Source organism: Enhydra lutris, unplaced genomic scaffold (genome assembly GCF_002288905.1).
Source record: "Enhydra lutris kenyoni isolate GAN:26980312 unplaced genomic scaffold, ASM228890v2 scaffoldscaffold4, whole genome shotgun sequence".
NCBI classification, from domain to species: Eukaryota; Metazoa; Chordata; class Mammalia; order Carnivora; family Mustelidae; genus Enhydra; species Enhydra lutris.
The window spans coordinates 3764159-3786537 of NW_019154088.1; the positions used below are offsets into that span (position 1 = coordinate 3764159).

Consider the following 22379-nt stretch of genomic DNA (forward strand, 5'->3'; position numbering starts at 1 on the left):
CTGAAAACAGGAAGGGAGCCAGTCATGCACAGACAGTGGGCAGGGTGCAGCAAGTGCAGAAGACCCCCCCAGTGCGCGTGCTCAATGTGCTCAAGTATCAGTAAGTCGGCAGAAAGGCTGGAAAGGAAGTAGCATGAGAGAGAGGAAGTGATGTCACAGAGGAGCCAGGGAGCAGACCCGCAGGGCCTCAGGGGATATTTGAAGATGTCAGCAGTTATGTCAAGGGCGACGACAAGCCTTTGGAAGGTTTTGAGCAGGGGAGTAACTTCATAAAATTGACTTTTTAAAATCAGTGATGAAGTTAATGATGATGATGTGGTATTAATAATACCTTTCATGCCATTCATTGATCATATATTGTGTACCAAGCCCGTGATGTGTCTTATGTCATTTAATCTTTGTAACGGTTGCATGATGGTAGTCGCTGTGGCTGTTCTTATAGGGCAGATGAGTCAATAACTAGGCAGGTGGTCATGAATAACTTGACCACAGTCACGCAGGCCATACATGGCAGAGCTAAGCTTAGCAAAATACTGGTATTTGAAAATCCTTTAATATGGGGTGCCTCGGTGACTCAGTCAGTCAAGCGTTTGCCTTTGGCTCAGGTTATGATCCCAGCGTCCCAGGATCAAGTCCCACATCAGGCTCCTTCCTCAGCAGGAACCCTACTTCTCTGTCTCCCTCTGCCCCTCCCCGCTGCTTATGCTTGCTCTCTCTCTCTCTCTCAAATAAATAAATAAATCTTTTTTAAAAATCCCTTAATATCTTTCATGAAGTTTCATGTCATAGGCCGTGGTAGATATGACTGACTTTCTTTTCCTGTTCACTTGATATCATTGTAGCCCTAAATGAAAGGAACCTTAAGCCTTATATAGATAATGACTTGCCTATTTTTCTAGACATTTTTAAAGTGAAGAAGTGTTATTATCATGTATAATAGTCTTATTTTCTGATTAGAGAGAATGATATGTAAAAGCACCACCTAAAAATGAAACCTCCTAAATAAATATCGTTCCTACAGAACACTGGTTCTTAATCTATAAATTCAGAGCTGTAGCACAGTATCATGGATTTCCTTAGTAGTCTTAAGTATTTTTTTGTCTAAGGCATTTAAAAACAGTATTCTGAGAAAGGAGACCATAGGCTTCCCCAGACTGCCAAAGGAGCCTCTGTGTGTAGAGACAGTGTGTGCAAGGGTTCCAGTGAATTTGTTTGAACCTGAGCAGAACCTCTGTAAAAGGTTCTGGGTTTCTGATGTTTGGGGTTGGGGGGAGAGTGCCAAGTACATGCCAAAGCTCACCAAGAGGCCAGCTGTAGCTGGGGTGACCACCTGTACCAGTCTGGCCAGGATTGTTCCAATTTATGTTTTTGTCCTGATGTAATTATTAGTTATCACCTTCTTCCACTCTCAAGAGTGTCCCAGTGAGAACAGTAAATTATATGGCCACCATTAGCTCTCACTATTCTCAAGAAAGCGGCGGGGGGCGGGGGGGCGGATGTGGAATATAGCCAGTTGAGAACTCTCTCCATCCAGGGCATCTGGTAGGGGCTGCCAACCCCTGCATTCAGAATTATTTTGACAACACATGGGTGTAACCAAAGTTAGAAGATGACACAAAAGATAGGATGGAAGAACACACCGTTTTAGTAATAATTATTTCTCTTTCACAGCCAAAAAAGAGCATAAGATGGAAGAAAGTCACTTGGAGAACGCACAGAAAAGGTAAGTGGCTCTGACGTGGCCTTAGTCCTTTCTTTGCCTTGCTGTTCCTTTTTATGATTGTTATTATTCAGTGCAGTCACATTGCTCTGCAACCATCACCACCGTCTATCTTCAGAACTAACTCATCTCCAAATGGAACTCTGTACCCATTAAACCAAAACTAGCCTCGTTCTCCTCCCCCACCCCGGCTCCTGGTAACTGTTTTTCTACTTCCTGTCTCTGTGACTTTGACTACTGTAGATATCTTATATAAGTGGAATCAATATAGCATTTTTTTTAAAGATTTTATTTATTTATTTGACAGAGAGAGAGAGAAGTCACAAGTAGGCAGAGAGGCAGGCAGAGAGGGAGGGGAAGGCAGGATCCCTGCTGAGCAGAGACCCTGCTGTGGGGCTTGATCCCAGGATCCTGGGATCATGATCTGAGCTGAAGGCAGAGGCTTTAACCCACTGAGCCACCCAGGCGCCCCAACACAGCACTTTTTTTATTTTATGACTGGTTGATTTTACTTAGCATTCTGTCTGACTAGCCATTCTTTTGGCCCCATTTGTTGAGATCCATGAGCAGTTAGATTCTGTCGGAATCTGAAGGGAAAACTCTATGATGAGACTTGGAAATATTTCTCCTCAGAGAGCACAGAACCATTCAGAAGTGAATGACAAGGATCACGCCATGGCGCGCTCTGCCTCACAACAAATTTCTCTGCTCCTGAGCCACTTTATGGAAGTTAGGAACAATGTGATCCTTCCTAGTATTACAACTAGATTAAACCAATTATTGCAAATGCCTAAGTGACTTATTATGTCTTTCCTCAGATCTGAGAGGATACGGTAAACAGGGGGGACGTGGGGATGAGGGTCTTACCCGTGTATCTAAAAAGAAATTGGAAGAGACCTCAGAATTCTTCTGTCTACCCTCACCCACTTCAGGCCTCTTCTTTGCTCTTCTCTCTCTTATTAGAGAGCAGAATGGAACCATCCAGTTCACCCAGTAATCAGTGGCTCTGGTCTCTGATAAAGGCTTTTATTTTTGTCAGCTGACCAGGTTAGTCAGCTTGGCGATGCCTCCACTCTTAAAAGGGTGAGTGAGAATATACTGAAGCATTCTCATCTTCAGCACAGAGAACACTGATACACAGTGCTGGTGCCAATTCTAGAAGTATTAGAAAACTCAGTGAGACGTAGGGGTAGGAAATAGCCTAGAAGGACAGCGAGCTTTATAGATCTCTGAGGCAAGGAGTTCATTAAATGCAAATGAACAAACTCCAGAAACCAACCATTTCCTCCTGTCTAGCCACAATTTCCAAGAGTTCTGAAAGCCTGTAGACCCTGCTGTCCGCTCTGCTTCGATGGGTGCCAACAGCTTGCCCTGCTTCCAACTACCAATCAAATTCAACTGCAGATGAAAGTGAACTTGAGGCAAATCCTGCATTTTTAAGTGCAGACGTGTTCTTGAGTCAGGATAGATCATCTTTGAAAACCCAAGCAATCAAAACACATGATGATGTTCTTAGATTTTTGTGCCCCATGGTCAGCCTTATCCCTATATTAAGTTTTCCCTTCCTCCTGTGGAAAGCGAATATGTCCATGTTCCAGAAAAATAGTGCGTCCAGAAGAGACCATCCACAAGGACACACTGGTGTCGGGCCAAACAGAAATTTGGCTTTCTAGGGAGGATGTCAACTTTCTAATATTTCTTCAAGATTCTTGCTTAACGAAAAAGGGGGGCCGACCTTTGCGGAGCCAAAGCTGCTGCTGTGCATTAGCTATGCTGAGGGGGCTCATAAATTTTAGTTGTCAGTGTTTTCCGTGACTTTGTGGTGAAGGTAGTGCAGCTTTCATGTCCTACATGAAATATGTTAGATCCCATCTTTAATGTAGAAGCCACAGTTGTTTGCCTGCACTTTTTAAGGAGGCTGGTGGTCAATGTTGCAATATTCATGTGAGATTTAGTAAAGTCTTCTGTTTTGTTCTCAAGAGAAACAATTTACTCTGAGGCCACGGCATGTTTGCTTTTCCTAAGCAGTTTCTAGAGGCGTGCGTGTGAAACCGTAAGGGGACGCGTCCCGCTCTGGCATCTCCACACAGAAAAGTAAAACAGCTCACGTCGCCACAGGCTCTTCGATAGTGTCGTTGTCTGTGCTTTAAAAATATTTAGCTGAATGAAAAAGATAGGAATCAGACAAGGAATTGGCGTGGGGGGGGGGAATAGATCGAAGAAAAGAAGTTTTATGGAACCTAACATATGAATAGAAATCAGTCGTATAAAAGTTGGAAGCTATTTGAGAGTTACCTGCTGAGAAACAGAAATTGCAGAAAGCACGACGGCCCCTTTGTCCGTTGGAGAATGGCTGTTAAGTATCAACAGGTTTCAGGAGGACAGTAGTCTGGACCTTATGAATTAGTTGTAGGCTCATATTCTAGCCCTTTAGCTTCTCCTTGAACAAAGGGATAACTCTGAGTTCAAATAAGGCCCATCTTTGTCAAATTTGCAGAGCGCCAAAGCCAGGCCACCCCCTGGGCCTATGTTTGCTCTGGTTCTTCTGAGTTCACTTGCTTTCTTAGTTTTTAAAACATACCCGAGGCGGGGGCGGGGGGGCTGGCAGGGGAGGGGGCATGCTGAAATTCACTATTTCCTTTAGTCTCTGCCCCGTGGAAGCTTAGCAAGCAGGGCCTCCCAACCCCCCAGGACGAGAGGTGGTGAGGATCCAGGGTTAGCTCCAGTGCAGGCTGGGAAAAGTGGGCCTCTGGGATGCTGACATGCTTTTCTGAAGCTCTGCAATAACGCCCCAAACAACCCTGGCATTTGCAGCATCTGGGTCTCAGGTTCAAGAGTCCAGACACCGCCAGAGGTGCTGGGGTGACCCGTGAGGCACAGTGACCAGAGTACCTGCCCTCTTCACTATATCCTGTTAGGAAGTCCTCTGCTCCTCTGAATACTAAGAGGGAAAGACTCTCTCTTCTCTATTAATGCACAAGCATGTGTGTTTCCGTATTGACCATAAGGAAGAGAAGAAACGATGATGATGGGCTCTACTGGGGGGCATCTGTGTCTAAAGTGGAAACAGAAAGAAAGAAAAAAAAAGGAATAAGACTTTTATTTCTTAAATGCCTGTGTCAATGAGCACGAGCGACAGAAGGGTGGAGTGGATAAACGATTTCACTGAGAATCAGGGGACATGAGTGGTAGGCCCAGCTCTGCCCACGAATAAAGTCATTCAATCTTTCCAGGTCTCTGTTTTCTCATCTCAGAAATGAGAACCTTAGATGACTTGGCCTATAAGTCCCCTCCAGTTCTGAAGCCCCAGGATTCTGTAAGAAATTCACGGCCTGTCCCTGTCGTTTACATAACCCTCTACTGGTGTGTTTCCCCGCCACAGTCAATATAATTTTGCTTGTGAATGAAACAACAGTATATGCCATAGAGCGTACACTTGGTTTTATCAGTATTTTGACCGCCACACAGTTAGGAGTCGCCTGACAGTGCAACTTTCTTCCATTAATGGTTTTGTTCCAAATTATGTATGTTTGGAATTATAAGAGAGTCCCTTAAGGAATTACCGCAGTTATTGCCTTTCTCTGCTTATACACTTCCAGTCTTTTAATAACTGGGAGCCAAAATTCCCTGGCTGGTAGTTTTAATTTGCATTAAGAACAGATTTATTATTTACAGAAGCACAAAGAATTTATGGGACTCAGAGCTGCAGCTCCAGCTTGGATCTCACCTAATCATAGCCATGGAATCAATTAACAGTTCATCTGTGAAATGTGATAAAATCTTATGAGATTCATATTGCCCAATAACGGAGAATGAGATGAAAGTATTCTCCGTAATAGTGACGGGGCTTCGGGGTTTTACAATTGCCATTGAATGGAGCTCCATTAGAAACTCAGGATTCAGGATGGCCACAAAAAAAAAACGCTGTGTCTGAACAGATGATAGAGCACTGAGTAGTAAACGTGGCCAGCCATTCCTGCTTTGATTAGTTTCCAACACCCTAGAAAAAAGGGCCATTTATTTAAGTGTTCTTGCTCCTGGCAAATGAGCTTGGGAGGCTTTAGGTGGGTGGAGGTTGGGGGTGGGGGACTAAGCACAGAGCTATAAATTGCTACAAAGCTAGCCCCTCCAAGAAGGGCTGCTTGGGAGGCCTGAGCCGTGTGTGTGTGCAGTGAGCCTCTCCATGGGGTAGGTCAGGAGATTCTCGGGGCAATGCCTGAGAATCGACTTTGGAAAACCTGGATCCTTTTCTGGCCGGTTCAGAGATTATCTTTCCAGGATCAAAGATGTTTTTGCACCCAAACCTTGCCGTGCCTTCTGTCATACCTCTTTCTATGTATGCATCAGTGGTTTCTATTCGTGTAGTGTATCAAGCTTTAAAATATAACCTTCTCGGAGATCATCTGCTCTAAGTCTCCTGTCTCATTTCACCCTCAAGAAAACAAGAGTCTGATGCTGAGTGATTGACCCAAGATCACAAAGCCAGTGGATGGCAGAATGAGGGTAGAATAGTCTCTTAATTTTCCGTGAAGCGCTCAACAGAGTACTTATTCCCGATGGGCTGTCTAACTGACCACTGCGAAGGCTGCAAAACCGGAATATCATCGTTACATGTCCAGGTAGTCACGATACGTAAAATGAAGAGCTAGTAAATGACGTGAATTTGAGACAAAGGGCAAACTCATAGCTTTACCGGCGTATCCCCCCTAGAATCAGACGTGCTCATGTTCATACATGTAAGGTGTGACCAGGAGTATCACATTGAATTTCCTGGGGAAGTGGTTTAACCAAACAGGTTTTCTGAGGCTCAGGATAAGCCACAGTCACTGTGCGGGCTGGGCTTCTATCTTAGAGAATGAATACGTGGGAAACACCCCCCGTGACCCGGCCCTGACGGTGTGGACAGTTTCTCACCCCCCACCTCACTCTGTATTTTTCCCCCCTACCTGTTGCAGTTTTGAAACGACGGTAGGATATTTTGGGATGAAGCCAAAGTCCGGTGAGAAGGAGATCACACCCAACTATGTGTTTATGGTGTGGTACGAGTTCTGCAGTGACTTCAAGACCATTTGGAAGCGGGAGAGTAAAGCTATATCTAAAGAAAGGTAAGGTTCTGATGGAGTCATCAATACCCGCTTCAGGAGTCCAGGAAACTGCCTTGTCAAACCTCACCAAGGAAGCGCCTTTCACACGCATCAGGGTTTTCTTTCAGATCAAGTGGACACTGAGGAAAGATTATTGCCTGGGGGCTCATGGGGAAATTTGGGGAGGCGCGCTGTCGCACAAGCAGATAGCTCACGTGGTCTGATAAGTTACACTTTCTTAACCCCTTCCAATTACTAGCTAGTAAATGAAAGGGGAGCTGTGCTAATTTGCAACAGATTGCTTCTCTGTGTATTTTCACGTTGGCCCAGGCTAAATGAGGCAGCCTTGCTGTTGCAGACAGTACAGACAAATAAAAGTGAATGCTTTTCCCATTAATATACTGAACTTGCATCAAAAGGAAATCTCAGAGACTCGGGCCACACTTAACACAGTGTTGAAGCCCCGCTCTGGATTTACAGCGCCACTTGTGACTCCTCGTATCCTGCTGAGGACATCAAACTGCTTGCCGCTCAGCCTCATTGCAGCCTCCTGATTTTATTAGTTGTGGGTAGAAGAAAAATCTCCACTCTGAATATAGGGAGAGAGAGAGAGTTCATTCTGCTTAGAACGAGACTAAATTTGGCCCTGCTTATCAGAAAAAAAAAAAAAAACATTTCTGCTTGATCACTGTTTTGATCAGGTCGCCACTGTTCTACAAAGTGTGTCATGCATTTAAACTTCAAAAAGGTCTGGGTGTACTACCGCTGCAGAACAGATGTATGAGAGTGTCATTCAAAGCGGAGGAGAAGGAGACCAAAAAAACTTCTACAAATTAAGGGAAATGGTTTATCCAACGATAGCATCCATAGCTCACTAAACATTGAGACCTGGAATTCCATAATTCAGTATTTTTGTTCTTTACTTGTGATCAGAGAAAAGGCATATACCTAATATGTCTATGTGCATGTACACACATACTATACAGTAATACATTCACCTTAAAAAGCTATTTTTGAAGGGATCCATGTTTAGAGGTTTTTGACCCAGTATTACCAAGTATCTAATTATGATACTCGGGGACTTTTTTCTTAAAAAGCCTGCTTTCCCCCCCCCCCCCAGGACATCAAAGACCTTTAAAAAATGCATATCAGGGGGCCCCAGGTGGCTCAGTGGGTTAAGCCTCTGCCTTCGGCTCAGGTCATGATCTCAGATCCTGGGATCTAGCCCCGCATGGAGCTCTCTGCTCAGCAGGGAGCCTGCCTCTCTCTCTGCCTGCCTCTCTGCCTACTTGTGATCTCTGTCAAATAAATAATAAAATCTTTAAAAAAGAATGCATATCAGCATTTCTCTCCACCACTTCTTCTTTGAAAACATGGGAATTAAAGTGAGTAGATCCATTATATAGATACAGTGAAGCAAAGGAAGAGTTGTGACATTGTTAACGAAATAGATTATTAATAATAATGTGGAGGACGGGTGTCTGGATGGCCCAGTCAGTCAAGTGTCTGCCTTCAGCTCAGGTCTTGTTCCCAGAGTCCTGGGATCGAGCCCCGCATCAGGCTCCCTGCTCAGCGGGGGCCCGCTTCTCCCTCTGCCTGGTGCTCCCCTGCTTGTGCTCTCTCGCTCTCTGTCATAATAAAAAATAAATAAATAAATAAAATCTCTAAAAAATAATAGTGAGGAGGAGGAGAAAAAAACCCTAAAACTTTTGGTACCTGATTTCTTGCTCTTGCCCTGCGGTTGCCTATTTGGCCTTTACATCTATCCTAAGCTCCTGTGGCACAGATTCTGTTCAGTGAGCCCCACAGGAAAGTGATAGAGCCGAGCTCTTGTCCCTCTCACAGGGAAGCAGCTCGCCAGGCAGCTCTCCACGCCCATACCCGAAGGCCAGACAGTCCCTTGGTGCATCCTGCATGGACAGCCTTTGCGTAAGAAGATCTCGTGACTCAGATTTTGAGCATCACCCTTAGTGAATTTGCCCTTCTAGTTGGAGCCCAGAAAAATGGTCCGGGGAAGGCGGGAAGAAAGAGAGGGTAATTAACTGCTTTTCAGTTTAAGAATCTTCTGTTGAAATACTGAACTGTAAACCACATTAAGGAGTTATCCCCCATCATAGAAGTCCGAGCAGACTAACTGTGAGTCTGCCATGGCAGTGGGATCCACTCATCCTTCCTTCAAAGCGCTGTTCCCTGCTGGCCACCAGCCCGTCCAGCGCAGCTTCCTGGGTGCAGCTGGTGAATTGCCTGCTTCACACTCTGTAAACCAACACCTTTCAAAGGTCATGACTTCACAAGACCCTTCTCAGTTCTCCTCATTTAGCAATTTCAGGGGTCTCTCCATTCCAGCCATGCTTTTGAGAGATGGATCACCAAGGTTGCCAACCTAGAAAAACATCTCTGAGGTTAATGACAGCTCATAAAATATTTTTGGAGGCAGTTTGTTTCCAGAAATCTACTTGTTAAGAAACGTTAGCACATTATGTATACGGCTGTGCATCCAGTTAAACAAACTGATTAATATCTGGGGTTTTCTTGTGATGTGAGGTGTTTTGTTTTGTTTTTTTTCATTGTCCTCTACCTGCTAAGGATTTTAGCTTTTAAACTGTTGGAGTCACATGTTCATTATGCTAAAATAAGCAAATTAACTTGAATTCTCCATTATAATTACATGAGAAATAACATGATCGCTTTATTTGGACACGCATTTAATCATGTTCAATATTATTATTTTTTATTATATACTTTTCCAGGAAATCCCAATAAGACTAAATATCAGGAAGTAACATCACATAATACAAAGACATCCTTAAAAAGGAAATTCAAAACCCAATGAAAACCTAATAGCTTGCAAATTACTAGGAAAAAAAGAAAAAGCTATAGTTTGGGATTCCATCAAAACTAATTACACCTATTTGATTTTTAAATATACTTGAAAGCCAATTAAAATCCCAGAAATCATTGGGACAAATTAAGGAGAAATAATGATATTTTCCAAGGTGTAAATTCACTTCCAAATGAAATGGAAGTGTTGAGAACTACTTTAGGCCACTTGAAATCAATTTGTGGTGGTAGAGAATATTTATTTCTTATTCTGCTTAACATGGTTTTCCATCAATACACATTAGCTTAATACAAAATTGAAAGTGACGCTGTTTCTTAACAGGGTGACAGTTCCCCCTCATAAAACCCAGAATAATATCTAAACACACAAATGACTGTCTTATAAAAACATCCCATGTTTTTGTTCCTTAGGAGTGAATGATAAGCTGTAGCATTAAGCTGGTGTCAGAATGCAGTTCTGGTTTTGAGTAGAGGAGACATAGTATTTCACTAGGGATATGATTTACGTGCAGATCAAGTATATCAGTAGAAGAGCAGGATACTATGTGACGGTATATTAATGTCATTAAATTGTCCTTGGCATTTAAGCAAGCATTAGGCAAAATAGCAACTTGTGTATCCAGGAACAAGTCCAGGATGCTCCAGTGCCTGGACCTTCGATCTGTGGCCCACCAGTCCTCATCCTGTCCCAAATACTGGAATTTATCTTTGCCGTGAAGTATACCAGGCCCCTCTTTAACCCCTTCTGATTACAGGCAGTGCTCGGTAGTACAAAAAAGACCTCTAGGTAGAGAGTTGGAAACTAGCATTTTTATGTCAATAATTTGCTATGTGGTCAGTCTCGGGCCAGTTGCTTATTATGTGGGGGGACACAATTGTCACACTGTTAAAAAATGTATTGGGATGATCTCTTCTAGCTAGAAATGTCTGTGATTCTAGAAACTACTTTTCTAATATTCTGAGGGACAGTGTGTTTCATTCCTGAGATAATGGCTCTCACCTTTCTTCTTCAGCTCATTAGGGATTATATAGGAAGACATTTCTGGCCAAGGCCTGGCAGTGAGCTGGGGAGAAATTTGGGAGCAGGGAGAACTTTCCTTGCCCTCTTGGCTGGTCAATGTCTGTAGCCAACTTGCCTTGTGCCCTGAGTTCTTCCCCTACAATAGTAATATTGGTCTTGGAGACACTGTTTGTTTTTTTTTTTTTAAAGTGTGCACACAAAAATGTTTTCCTCTGCTCATGTGTATCTAACATTGCATTTAGTAGTTTACTAAAGTTCATCAAAATTGTTACTCTCAGAGGCAGCCTTGCCTCATTTTACCTTTTCATGTACTTTTGTATTTGTGCTTCTTGATATCCAAACATACAATGAATTTTTGTAGCACATATTTCTTCCACCTATTAAATCAACAGATTATCTAAGCATATGCATAATTACAGGAGGTAAGCTAATTTTTGCTACCTTTATTGATTACTCTTTATTCATTTTCTGCTTTTTCCTTTTGTTTCTTGTTTAATTACTCCAGGATACAAGACTCTTTCTTGCGAAATGTTTCACTACTTAGGATATCTTAAGACTGCTCCTCACACATGCACACAGAGAGACCACAAACCACTAGGACCCACAAAATGAGCTATGAATTTGCAAAAGGTAAAGAAGTCTCAGGGGATTCATGACTCCAGGAATAAAATCCTGGCAAATAATTCACTCTGAGCCAAAGCAAACTTTAAACAAGTGCCATTTTAAAAACCCGTAATGGGTAAGTAATGAGTGAATAAGGAGTTTGGTGAGTTTTATGAAAAAATGCAAATAAGAAATCTCATTACACACATAGCTGTAATTTACACTATGGGGGAATAAATGGTTACTTTCTCATTTTTAGTTTAGCTCAATACCAACAGGGTTTCTGTTCTAAGTATATTACTTGCCACGATTATGGTTAATTATGCAGTTGCCATACTCTTGACAGCAGATAGTTGAGAGCTGTTGTGGGGTTATCCCAAAAGCTGTCCTCACAGCTCTGTACCATTCAGGTCACTTTAGGACCAGGAGTTGGAAACTTAGAGAGGCCGTCACTTAGCCCACAAAGGAGCCATTGATCGCAGTGTAAATGTTGCAGAAATTCCTCTCTTTATATGATAAAGTTTTTCCTGGAAAAAGTTCCACAAACTAAAATTTTTATTTATTGAATTCCGCTTTCCTACTGACATGCATACATGGTCATTACAGTAACTCCTAACAAGTTAACGTTCTCTTCCCGGCCCTCTGTTGTGTGGTCAAAGGGTCTGTATACACTTGCCCGCTAAGAAGCGTCATATGTTGAAGGAATCCTGCAGTAATTCAAGTAATCACCCCCTAGAAAATTGGCAAAACTTTGCCTTTTTCTAAGTCACATTTGAAGACAAATATACAAACAGTAAATGCCCCAAAGAGCTGACTTTATACCACAAAAAATCAAACCTGCTTATTTCCCAAGCAATAACTTTGAAACTACTTTGGCAGAATATTCCATGAATAAGGAGAGGAAATGGTCAATTTAGAAATGGTAGCAAGTATAGGAGCATTGATTTGGGAAAAAAAAAAACAAAACACCTCTTTTGACCCTCTTCCTTCTGGAAACTATCATTCCATCTCTTTCCTTTCCCTTCTAGCTTCTTAAAAGAGAAGTTTTGGTTTATTCTTACTTCCTTTTTGTTGGCACCGCCTGCCTTCTTCCTGTATCAGTAAGGATAAAGCCTCCGCTGCCACAGCAAAGGCCAAAGTAACTGCTGCTTAAATAAGAAAAATTTATTTTCCTTTTGCATAAAAATCTGTGAAAACAGCCACTCCTCCATGAGCTCCTCATTTTCTTCTATTCCTCAAGAGAGAACCTTTCCCGAAGTCCAGATGTCTTTTCTCTTTTCTCCTCAGCACCCTCTCCCTAGCTAGTCCCATCTATTCTCAGAGCTTCCCCAACCAGCTCTGCCAACCCCTCATGCCTTCCTTCCCAGACCCAAGCTCTGAGTTCTAAGTCTTAGATCCAAATCTCCTGCCTTGCACTAACCATTCCCCCCAGGACACCCAGTCTCCACCTGCATTCAGGAAGTCCCCCTTGGAATGTATTCTCTCCCACCTGAGGGCTGCTCCTGTCAGTTTCCCAACCTTTAGTCTGCATCACTATCCTCCTCCTAGCAGCCAAAGGCAGGCTGAAAACCTGATTCATCCACAACGTCACACAATCATTTTCCACCCGTTGTTAACCTCTCCGTTTTGCCTCCTCAGTGCTTATTCTTCTGGACCTTCTTTTCACAGTAGCTCTGCCCTCATTCAGGACCTCAGCTCTCACTTGGCTTATGGGAACACCCTTCTGTTCTCCCTCTCTATGTTTCCTCTCTAATGTCCCTCCATACTGTATCCAGTTCTCTTCCTAAAACAGAAGTTAGATTACATCTATTTCTTTAAACATATTCTGTGATTTTCTATTACTGACAAAATAAAGGGAAGAGAATTGGCCATGGTTGGCATGTATACTCATCAACTCACTGTCTCCTTACAACACCCCCGAGAAGAGGGTGTATTCCTACTCCCTCCGTACAGAAACGCAGAAGAGAGTGGATCAATCACCAGTATCACAGTTGCGCTAGGGGAATGGGGATTAAAATGGAGGTTTTCTTTGGCACTAAAGCTTGAGTTGAGCTCTTTTTTAAAAAAAGATTTATTTGAGGGCACCTGGGTGGCTCAGTGGGTTAAAGCCTCTGCCTTCGGCTCAGGTCATGATCCCAGGGTCCTGGGATTGAGCCCCGCATAGGGCTCTCTGCTCAGCGGGGAGCCTGCTTCCTCCTCTCTCTCTGCCTGCCTCTCTGCCTACTTGTGATCTCTGTCAAATTAAAAAAAAAAAAAAAAGATTTATTTGAGAGAGAGGGAGAGAGAGTGCACCCGTGTATGGGCGGGGAGGGACAGCAGGAGAGGGGGAGAGAGAGAGAGTCTCATGCAGACTTTCCGCAGAGTGCGCAGCCCGACATGGGGCTCAATCTCACAATCTTGAGATCATGACCTGAGCCTAAATCAAGAGCCCTACGCTCAGCTGACTGAGCCACCCAGGCACCCCAAGCTTGAACTCTTTCAAGTACTCCATATTCTCTCCCAAATTAGAGCATGGGCCTCCAAACCACTTGCCCTTAATTCACTTTCCAACCTCATTTCCTATAGCCTTATCCTGCATGTCCCCACCCTGACTACTCAGTGTTTCTCACACCTGCACATTCTTGCTTTGTGTTCTCATTGGATAATTTCTTTATACCGTATTGTCCCCGGTTATTCTGTGCTGGTCAAAATGTAGTCATTTGTTAAGGATTTACCTCCAAAACCAGCATCCCTAGAAACTTTCTGAAATGCCCCTAAGTAGAAAAACTGCTTCTTCCTCTCATCTCTGCACTATATTCTGTGTTGGTTTTTACTATGTTGAGCCAAGTTTAGGAACTGCTAGACTTGGGTGATCCTGAAGGTATATTCCAACTCTGATATCCTATGATGTTTAGGTAGAAAATGAGCTGAGCATTGACAGAGCAGATGAATTAAGCTTCTTAGAGAGGAAAGGGGTAAGAACATTCTTGGAATCACATGTTGCCTCCTTCATGAAGTATTCCCCAGTCTCTGTGACTTTTCTTTTCACCACAACTCTGGGGAGTTACCATCCCTTCAATTTTGGCATTAGTGATTTCTTTTTTATTCATTTAGTTATTGGTATTTTTCTCCCTCGAATGAACCATGAGCCGCAGAAGACAAGGGCAATGTCTTATACGTCTTTGTTTTCTCTCTAGCACCTTGTATTTCCTTATACATAGTAGGTGCTCAATGCATATTTGTTAAATAAACCATCCCTGTGTTTTCTTTGCCATGTTGAAATTAATTACAGGATTTGCTGTCTGCTATTGATAGATGAGACATCTTACTTCTTTGGATTTTGGTAATAGGATTCCCCAAATATATCCCATATGGGTTGCTTATGCCCAAGCATCTAAAATCTTAATAGCTTTTGTTCAAGAGGATAGACATGTTCAGAACAAGAAAGATTAGTCAACAGGGTAAAACAATCACCCTCTCTGTTCTTGACTATATTACTTTCAATTTATCTTAAAAAAAAAAAAAAAAACTAGAAAAAAACAAGGAACTGAAGATCCTTGGGACTGACTCATGGCTGTGCCAACCCTCCAACCTTTTTGGAGCTCAAATAAGAACTTGAGAGAGCATCTGTCCACACTCTATTTCCTTGGCTTGGCAGACAGCAATGGAAACCCACAGTAAGTCTCCTTCATTCAGCTAGTATATATCTAAATTGCTTATCTGTGGGACTCCTGACAACACTTGCCTTGGGCAGAGAATAGATGGAATAGGGGCCTGCCTGGGTAGTATGATTTGAGGGGCGCCAGAAAGGCTACTCTGCTCCACACCATCTCCCTGTTTCCTCACCCTTTTTGTTTCAGTCACCCTGTGCAAATAGGCTCTGATCGGTTCTAGATTTTGGTGAGACTTGGTAGGTGGTATAGGTTCCAAAACCAAAAACTGGGGGAGTTGGCGTCTACAAGCACACGCTTGTCTTCATTATCAGGATTGGAAAGGTCTTCCAGAGACTAGCTGTGCCTTGCAATTAAACCTGCAGATTAATGACAGGGCAGGCTTCAGGTTTGCAAGCTGTCTCCCAGATGCCGCTCCCTGAACGAGGAAACAGAGTGCTGTTACCTTTCACTCTGCACCTACATCGCAGGGACGGCTCGGGGTGCTTCGTCTACCAAGTGCAGAGTGATTGGCTTTAACTGCTCGTGCATTCCAGGGCAAGTCAAGGGCCCCCCCCACCAACTTCCACTCCCCTTGGCCTCGGGGGAGAAGCTCTGCAAAGCGGAAGAGGCCTTTGTTCTGCAATTAATCATTTGAAGTCAAAGTATGTTTGGGTACTATAAGTGATAGCCCACAAACACTATGAAGTGGCTGATTGTGTAGTTGGTGAAATTCGGTCTCAAAGAGGACTTCCTTCAATGTAAATAGAAAAATATCTTAGGAATGAGGTAGGGAGGAATTGTCAAACTTAAGAAGTGATGGGCTAATTTATCAGGATAACTTTCAGAGACTAGATTCTAATGTGTAAGGAGCTCCATCTTTTAAGTCAAAGACCTGTATTACTTTCCTGCTGGTCTTTCTGACCATGGCCACTGGTAAGACTAACCTGGGGAGCCTGAGGGGGAAGGGGTAGTCAAGGTCAAGAGTCAGACTCTGAAAAGAGAATGAGCACAGAAAAGTGTGTGTCTATCCCAGTATAGAGGCCTGTTGGCCTGCCTAAGATAAATGATTCTGGGGTTACCCAGTATTTCATACTGTCTATTGCTCTCTTCTCTGAGTTTTATTTTCTTACCCTTTGGAAACATTCCACATACACTAGTCAATGGTATTTTCATTGGCTGCTGCCGCGAGGAAGAAATTTCCCTTTACATTGAGGAGTTAATGAGTTTGGTCTTGGTGTTGTTTGTTTTTTACTTCAAGAGTGAAGAGTGACTTTACTTATTTCATTGACTTTCGTAAATATTATCCATGTGTGATAGTTATACCAAGAATTCAGTAATACCTAGTGAGGGAGTATTGTCAAAGCAGACAGAAATGAGAGAGATTTCCACAGCCCCTGGCTTGTCTCCACAATTACACTTACTTATATAGAACCAAAGCTGGTCAATAACCCCTTTTCCCCTGGTTGTTGAGAAACAACCTGAGGACAGTACTTTTTAGAGACTTGAGGAATATCAGAATATCACGGGATCTGCGCAAACTCTACGGGGTCTGCTGAGCCTGACTGCTGATGTCCAGGCTATCACACACTGACTGGAGGGCTAGCCTGATAGCTGTGTCCTTCTAAAATCACATTAAAAACAAGTCTTGTGGTGTTAAGGCTCTCTATCCTGCAATTATGTCTATCCTGCAGGTAATCACAATGAGGAAAATACCAAGATGTTGCCTTCTCCATCCAAAGCCCCATAAACCCTGTGGTATTGAGCTTTCTTAAGCAACACAGCCACTTCCACACGTCCCCAAAGACCGTGTAGTATTCTTTGTTCCTTGGCCTGATGCTGCTGTGTTCAAGCCTGCAAGGAGATCACGGCTCAGGAGTGAATTGCCGGTTGGTATTTCATCTTTGTAGCTTCTTATACACTTTCCCTGACTTTTTCTCCTAAAGGGAGACCATAAAAATATCATTTGCTTATAGAAGAAGCTGTTCCTAAGAACGATCAGTAAAGCCAACCCACATTGGGAAACCAGACTGGCAAGTTATTTATAAAATTACTTATAAATAACTTACAAAGTAAATAAGTGTGATCTTCCGTAGGTGCCAACACCTACCTTCTCCATCCCACAAAAACTTTATCCACTATTCAGAGGGCCCCAGGCCAGAATTTACTAGGCCATTGACAAAGGCATGTTTTTCTCATGTTCCTATGTTGATTGTGTCCTTCCACGTATTTCAGAACAGCCACCAGAATGAAGAGTTCTTGAACTTGTTAGAAAGATTCTGGTTGACAGAACCTTAAATTTTAGGATATGTCTGGTGAGATAGTGGTTTGGACCTTCAGCTTTTATTAATCTGGCTTTTTAGGGAACTCAAGTATTCCCTATGTCATGCTGACATAGAGGCCCATTTCTATACACATTGGTGCCTAGAGCCTGCCTTGTTCCCTTTCTGGACTATCTGACCTTCTGTCTTTAGTGATAAGTGGTATTAAGTCTGTTTAAACAGGTTCATATTGCAGCTGGTCAGATTTCGTGTTTTTACCAACATGAATTTTATGAACTGTGTTCCCTGCAGTGCCTCCTTTTTCTTTCCCTTTATCCACTGACGCTTCCGACGCCATGGACTTTGAATGCCTTCAGTGAAGGCATGTGCTTGCATGCACAGTGACTGATGTTTTAGGTCCCACCATACCAGATAGCTAACAGAGCTGACTCTTTGAAGCTGGTGGCACTACAGGCAAAAACTCTACTTCTGTACTCCTGAAGTCACTTCCTTGGTCCTTGTCATCTACACAACAAAAGTGAGTGACATATTAACAAGTATGCCCTGGAAATATTACTAGAGTATATATTTTCCACTTGGCAGACGTGAATTGGTCACTGTCATTTAAGAGAACTTCTAACAAATATCACCAATAGGTACTTAAAACAATGATATTTTGTGGGGTCATTTACTTTTTTGTTTTCACTGTTTAAAACACTTTCTATTTTTTTTTTTAAGATTTTATTTATTTATTTGACAGACAGAGATCACAAGTAGGCAGAGAGGCAGACAGAGAGAGGAGGAAGCAGGCTCCCCACTGAGCAGAGAGCCCGATGCGGGGCTCAATCCCAGGACCCTGAGATCATGACCTGAGCCGAAGGCAGAGGCTTAACCCACTGAGCCACCCAGGCGCCCCAAGATTTTCTATTTTTAATGCAGTTTTAGATTTACAGCAAAAGTGAGAGGTACAGAGATTTTCCATATACCCTTGTCCCTACCCAGGCATAGTCTCCCCTATTAGCAATATCACTCATCACAGGGGCACATTTTTTTTTAACCAAAAATGTTTTTAACTTAAGATAGCTCATTGTAATCAAAAAGGAATCGCAGATACCAGTCAAATCATGTAAATGTTAACCTGTATTTAAGAAAAGTCATCATTTTTTTAAGACTTTATTTTTTAGCACACTTTTATATTCACAGCAAAATGGGAAGTACAGAGATTTCCAGTAATTCCCCTGCATCCACACAGGCACAGCCTCTCCCATTATCAACATTCCTCACCAGATGGTCCATTTTTACAACTGATGAACCCGTATTGACCCATTATAATCACCCAAAGTCCATTGTTTACTATAGGGTTTGCTGTTGATGTACTTCCTATGGATTCGACATAATCCTTCATTATCATATCATATGGAGTATTTTTACTGCCCTAAAAATCTGTGCTCCATCTACTGACCCTCCCCTCCTCCCAAACCCTGGCAACCACTGATCCTTTTACTATTTCCATAGTTTTGCTTTTCCAGAACATTTACTCATTTTTTTCAAATTAATTATTTTATTTATTTGACAGAGATCACAAGTAGGCAGAGAGGCAGGCAGAGAGAGAGGAGGAAGCAGGCTCCCTGCTGAGCAGAGAGCCCTATGCGGGGCTCAATCCCAGGACCCTGGGATCATGACCCGAGCCGAAGGCAGAGGCTTTAACCCACTTAGCCACCCAGGCTCCACGCATTTACTCATTTTTTAAAAAGATTTATTTATTTGAGAGAGAGACAGTATGAGTGGGAGGGACAGAGGGAAAGGGAGAGAGAATCTCAAGCAGACTCCGCACTGAACATGGAACCCAAGGCAGGGCTGGATCCCACAACCCTGAGATCATGACCTGAGCTGAAATCAAGAGTTGGATGCTTAACTGACTGCACCACCCAGGTGCCCCAATATTTACTCATTTTTTTAAACACTAAAATTAACCCCATCGTTTGGAGTGCAGACCACAACCTGAACCATGATTTGAGATCAGTTATATCGAGATGCCAATTAATCGCCTACATGACTTTTTTCATTAAAAAAAGTGCCTGGGTGGCTCAGTCGGTTGGGTGTCTGCCCTCGGCTCAGGTCATGATCCTAGGACCCTGGGATCAAGCCCCCAGAGTGGGGGGTCCCTGCTCAGTGGGAGAGTCTCCCTCTTGCCCCTGCTCATGCTCTCTCTCACTCTCAAATAAATAAAATCTTTTTTAAAAAAAATACATGGCCTAACCCAAAAAACAAACATTCCAGCTAAAAAGGGGGGGGGGGGGGAGAAAAAAAAAAAAAAAAAATTTAAAAAAAAAAAAAAAATAGAAAAAAACAAAAAAAAAAAATGACAGGGAAAAGGGGGGGGGGGGGCAGAAGACATGAGTAGACATTTTCCCAAAGAAGACATACAGATGACTAGTAGATACATGAAAGGATGCTCAATGTCACTCATCATCAGGGAAATAAAAATCAAAACTACAATGAGATATCACCTCACACCTGTCAGAATGGCTAAAATAACAACACAGGAAAACAGCAACTGTTGGTGAGGAAGAGGAGGAAAGGGAAGCCTCTTGCACTATTGGTGGGAATGCAAACTGCTACACCCACTCTGGAACAGTATGGAGTTTCCTCAAAAAGTTAAAAATAAAACTACCCTATGATCTATCAGTTCACTACTAGGTATTTACCCAAAGGATACAAAAATATTGATTCAAAGGAATACACACCCCCCAATGTTTATAGCAGCATTACCAACAATAGCCAAATTATGGAAAGAGCCCAAATGCCCAGTGGCTGATGAATGGGTAAAGTGGAATATTACTCAGCCATAAAAAGTAATGAAATCTTCCCATTTGCAACCATGTGGATGGAGCTAGAGAGTATTATGCTAAGCAAAATAAGACTGCCAGAGAAAGACAAACACTATATGATTTCACTTATATGTGGAATTTAAGAAACAAAACAAATGAACATGGGAAAAAAGAGAGGCAAACCAAGAAATAGACTCTTAACTATAGTGAATAAACTGATGGTTACCAGAGGGGAGGTGAGTGGGGGATAGGGGAAATAGATGATGGGGATTAAGGAGGGCAGTTGTGATGAGCACTGGGTGTTGTATGGAAGTGATGAATCATTAAATTCTATACCTGAAACTATAAAACAAAATGATAAAATCATCTTTTAAGTAATATATGTATATATATACATATATATATATGTATGTATGTATCTCTTAGCCTCATACTTGTTATTCAAAAGTAAATAGGTTGACAGTCTTGTTACAATTCAGACAGCTACTTGGAATGGGAAAGAGCAGATAATTTAAAAAAAAAAACCCACAAACAATAAAACATTAATTAGAGTCACAGAATTAAACTGGGAGGAGCATTAGGCAGTGTGTAATTAGATGGATCCATTTCATTTTCACTCTCGGTTTTAAAAGCAAAGAAAGCAAATAGAAATTGAAGAGTAGAACAGAACCGAAATCAGGAAGATCAAGCAAAATTCCAAGCAAGGCCATTAAAAAAACGAACCATAATGAAATGTGAGCTAATTCCTACCTTTATGAGAGAGAAGTCAGTGGGTAGTCCAGTGGGCTCTTATTTTTCCCCCCATTTCAGCTCAACTAGATCTTTCCCGACAGTTCTTGTCTGAGTATTTGTCAGATACTGTTGATCTCGCCGCCTTAGAACATACCTGGAAAGTAACAAACAGAGAAGAGTGGTAGAGCTGGCCATGTTTTGATTTAAAGATTTGATATTTTATTAGAGCCCCAAAGCTGGAATCTGGAGGCTATGGCAATCCTAAGAATTGGCCTCTCAGTCTGTTGTCCTCTTAATCTGTTGCCCAGGTCCGAGATGTCCCTGGACCGTTCTTTAGGAAGAAGACTTCTCATTCTCCTGGAGAGAAGGGTTGTTTATTTTTTTTCTCTTTCCCCCTAGAGGTTTTGATGGGTTTCACTGAAGTCCATACACTGGGGTTTTCTAATTCTTTTTTCTTTAGATTGAGTTCTTTTTGTCCAATTGAAAACATACATGAGACCCCAATATACAAAATAGAAAAAATGAAGCTTTTCTAGCTGAGGCGGGGTTTGTAGATGCTGGGATCTAGAGGATCACCTATTTCTCCCTCCTCTCCCTGAGGTGTCTTTGCTGAATGTTAAGGCTCTTAAGAAAACAGTTGGAGGGGCGCCTGGGTGGCTCAGTGGGTTAAAGCCTCTGCCTTCAGCTCGGGTCATGATCTCAGGGTCCTGGGATCAAGCCCCGCATTGGGCTCTCTGCTCCGCAGGGAGCCTGCTTCCTCCCCTCTCTCTCTGCCTGCCTCTATGCCTACTTGTGATCTCTCTCTCTCTCTCTCTGTCAAATAAATAAAATCTTTAAAAGAAAAGAAAACAGTTGGAAAACACTGCTTTCAAGTATTGGTCTTCCCATAGTGACAATGAATATAAAACAGCCCACCTCCTGGGTCTCTGTCTGAGCTCTTGACCGGCTGGTGTACTCAATTCCTCTCATCATGAATGAAAACACTTCTGTTACTGTAAACAGCATCATGATTTCAATATTTTCTGCCTTGTGTACTATGAACCTATGAAATGCTGGATGTCAAAAGAATAAAGGAGTTGTCCTCCTTCAGTCTCATCAACGGCTGGGTCCTGACTTGGTTTGATTTAGCTGTGGACATATAAATCAGCCTGTAGAAAGCGTTTAACATATACCCAGTATAAACTCTCCCAGAAAATGAGTTTGCGATAGTGGGGAACAAGCCTGTGAATGGAAAGGCATGTCACTCTTTGTATTTCACTTAGCTACCTTATGACCCGAGGTCTCTGATGGGTGGGGAAAAAAAGTATGATTTTGTAGATTATCCATCTCTTTTCAATGATAGAAGGGAATGATGTTCTGTGCCACTTCTACATTCTAAGCAGAAGCGGACTTCCTTCTCCAGATAGTTCTAATGTGAAACCAAGGTTGCAGATAGCATCTATAGAGTAAGGACTAAGCAGGAACTTCAGAAGACATGAGTCCCAGCCCCATCTCACACTGTCCTCTTTCCTCCATAGTTTTGGCAGTACTTGAAATTTACCAGGACCCTCCGTAATGCAGTAGGGATTCCTTATAATGAGAAAGAAGAAAAGCTAGGGGTTTCAGTAGTCAGTTTTACCAAGGCATTTATGAATTGAGCATAGTTATTTTCCTTTTC

The 22379-nt window shown here is 42.5% G+C and overlaps 1 protein-coding gene across 3 annotated transcripts in view; it reads left to right on the forward strand.

The window, feature by feature from the left end:
* LOC111139049 (formin 1) overlaps positions 1-22379 on the forward strand; it is a 372768-nt gene that overhangs the window by 335876 nt on the left and 14513 nt on the right. For all 3 annotated transcript variants that reach the window (XM_022491166.1, XM_022491174.1, XM_022491184.1), the window contains 2 exons: positions 1672-1723; positions 6676-6825. In XM_022491166.1, the coding sequence (XP_022346874.1) occupies positions 1672-1723; positions 6676-6825 (202 nt within the window). The remainder of the gene's footprint in view (positions 1-1671; positions 1724-6675; positions 6826-22379) is intronic.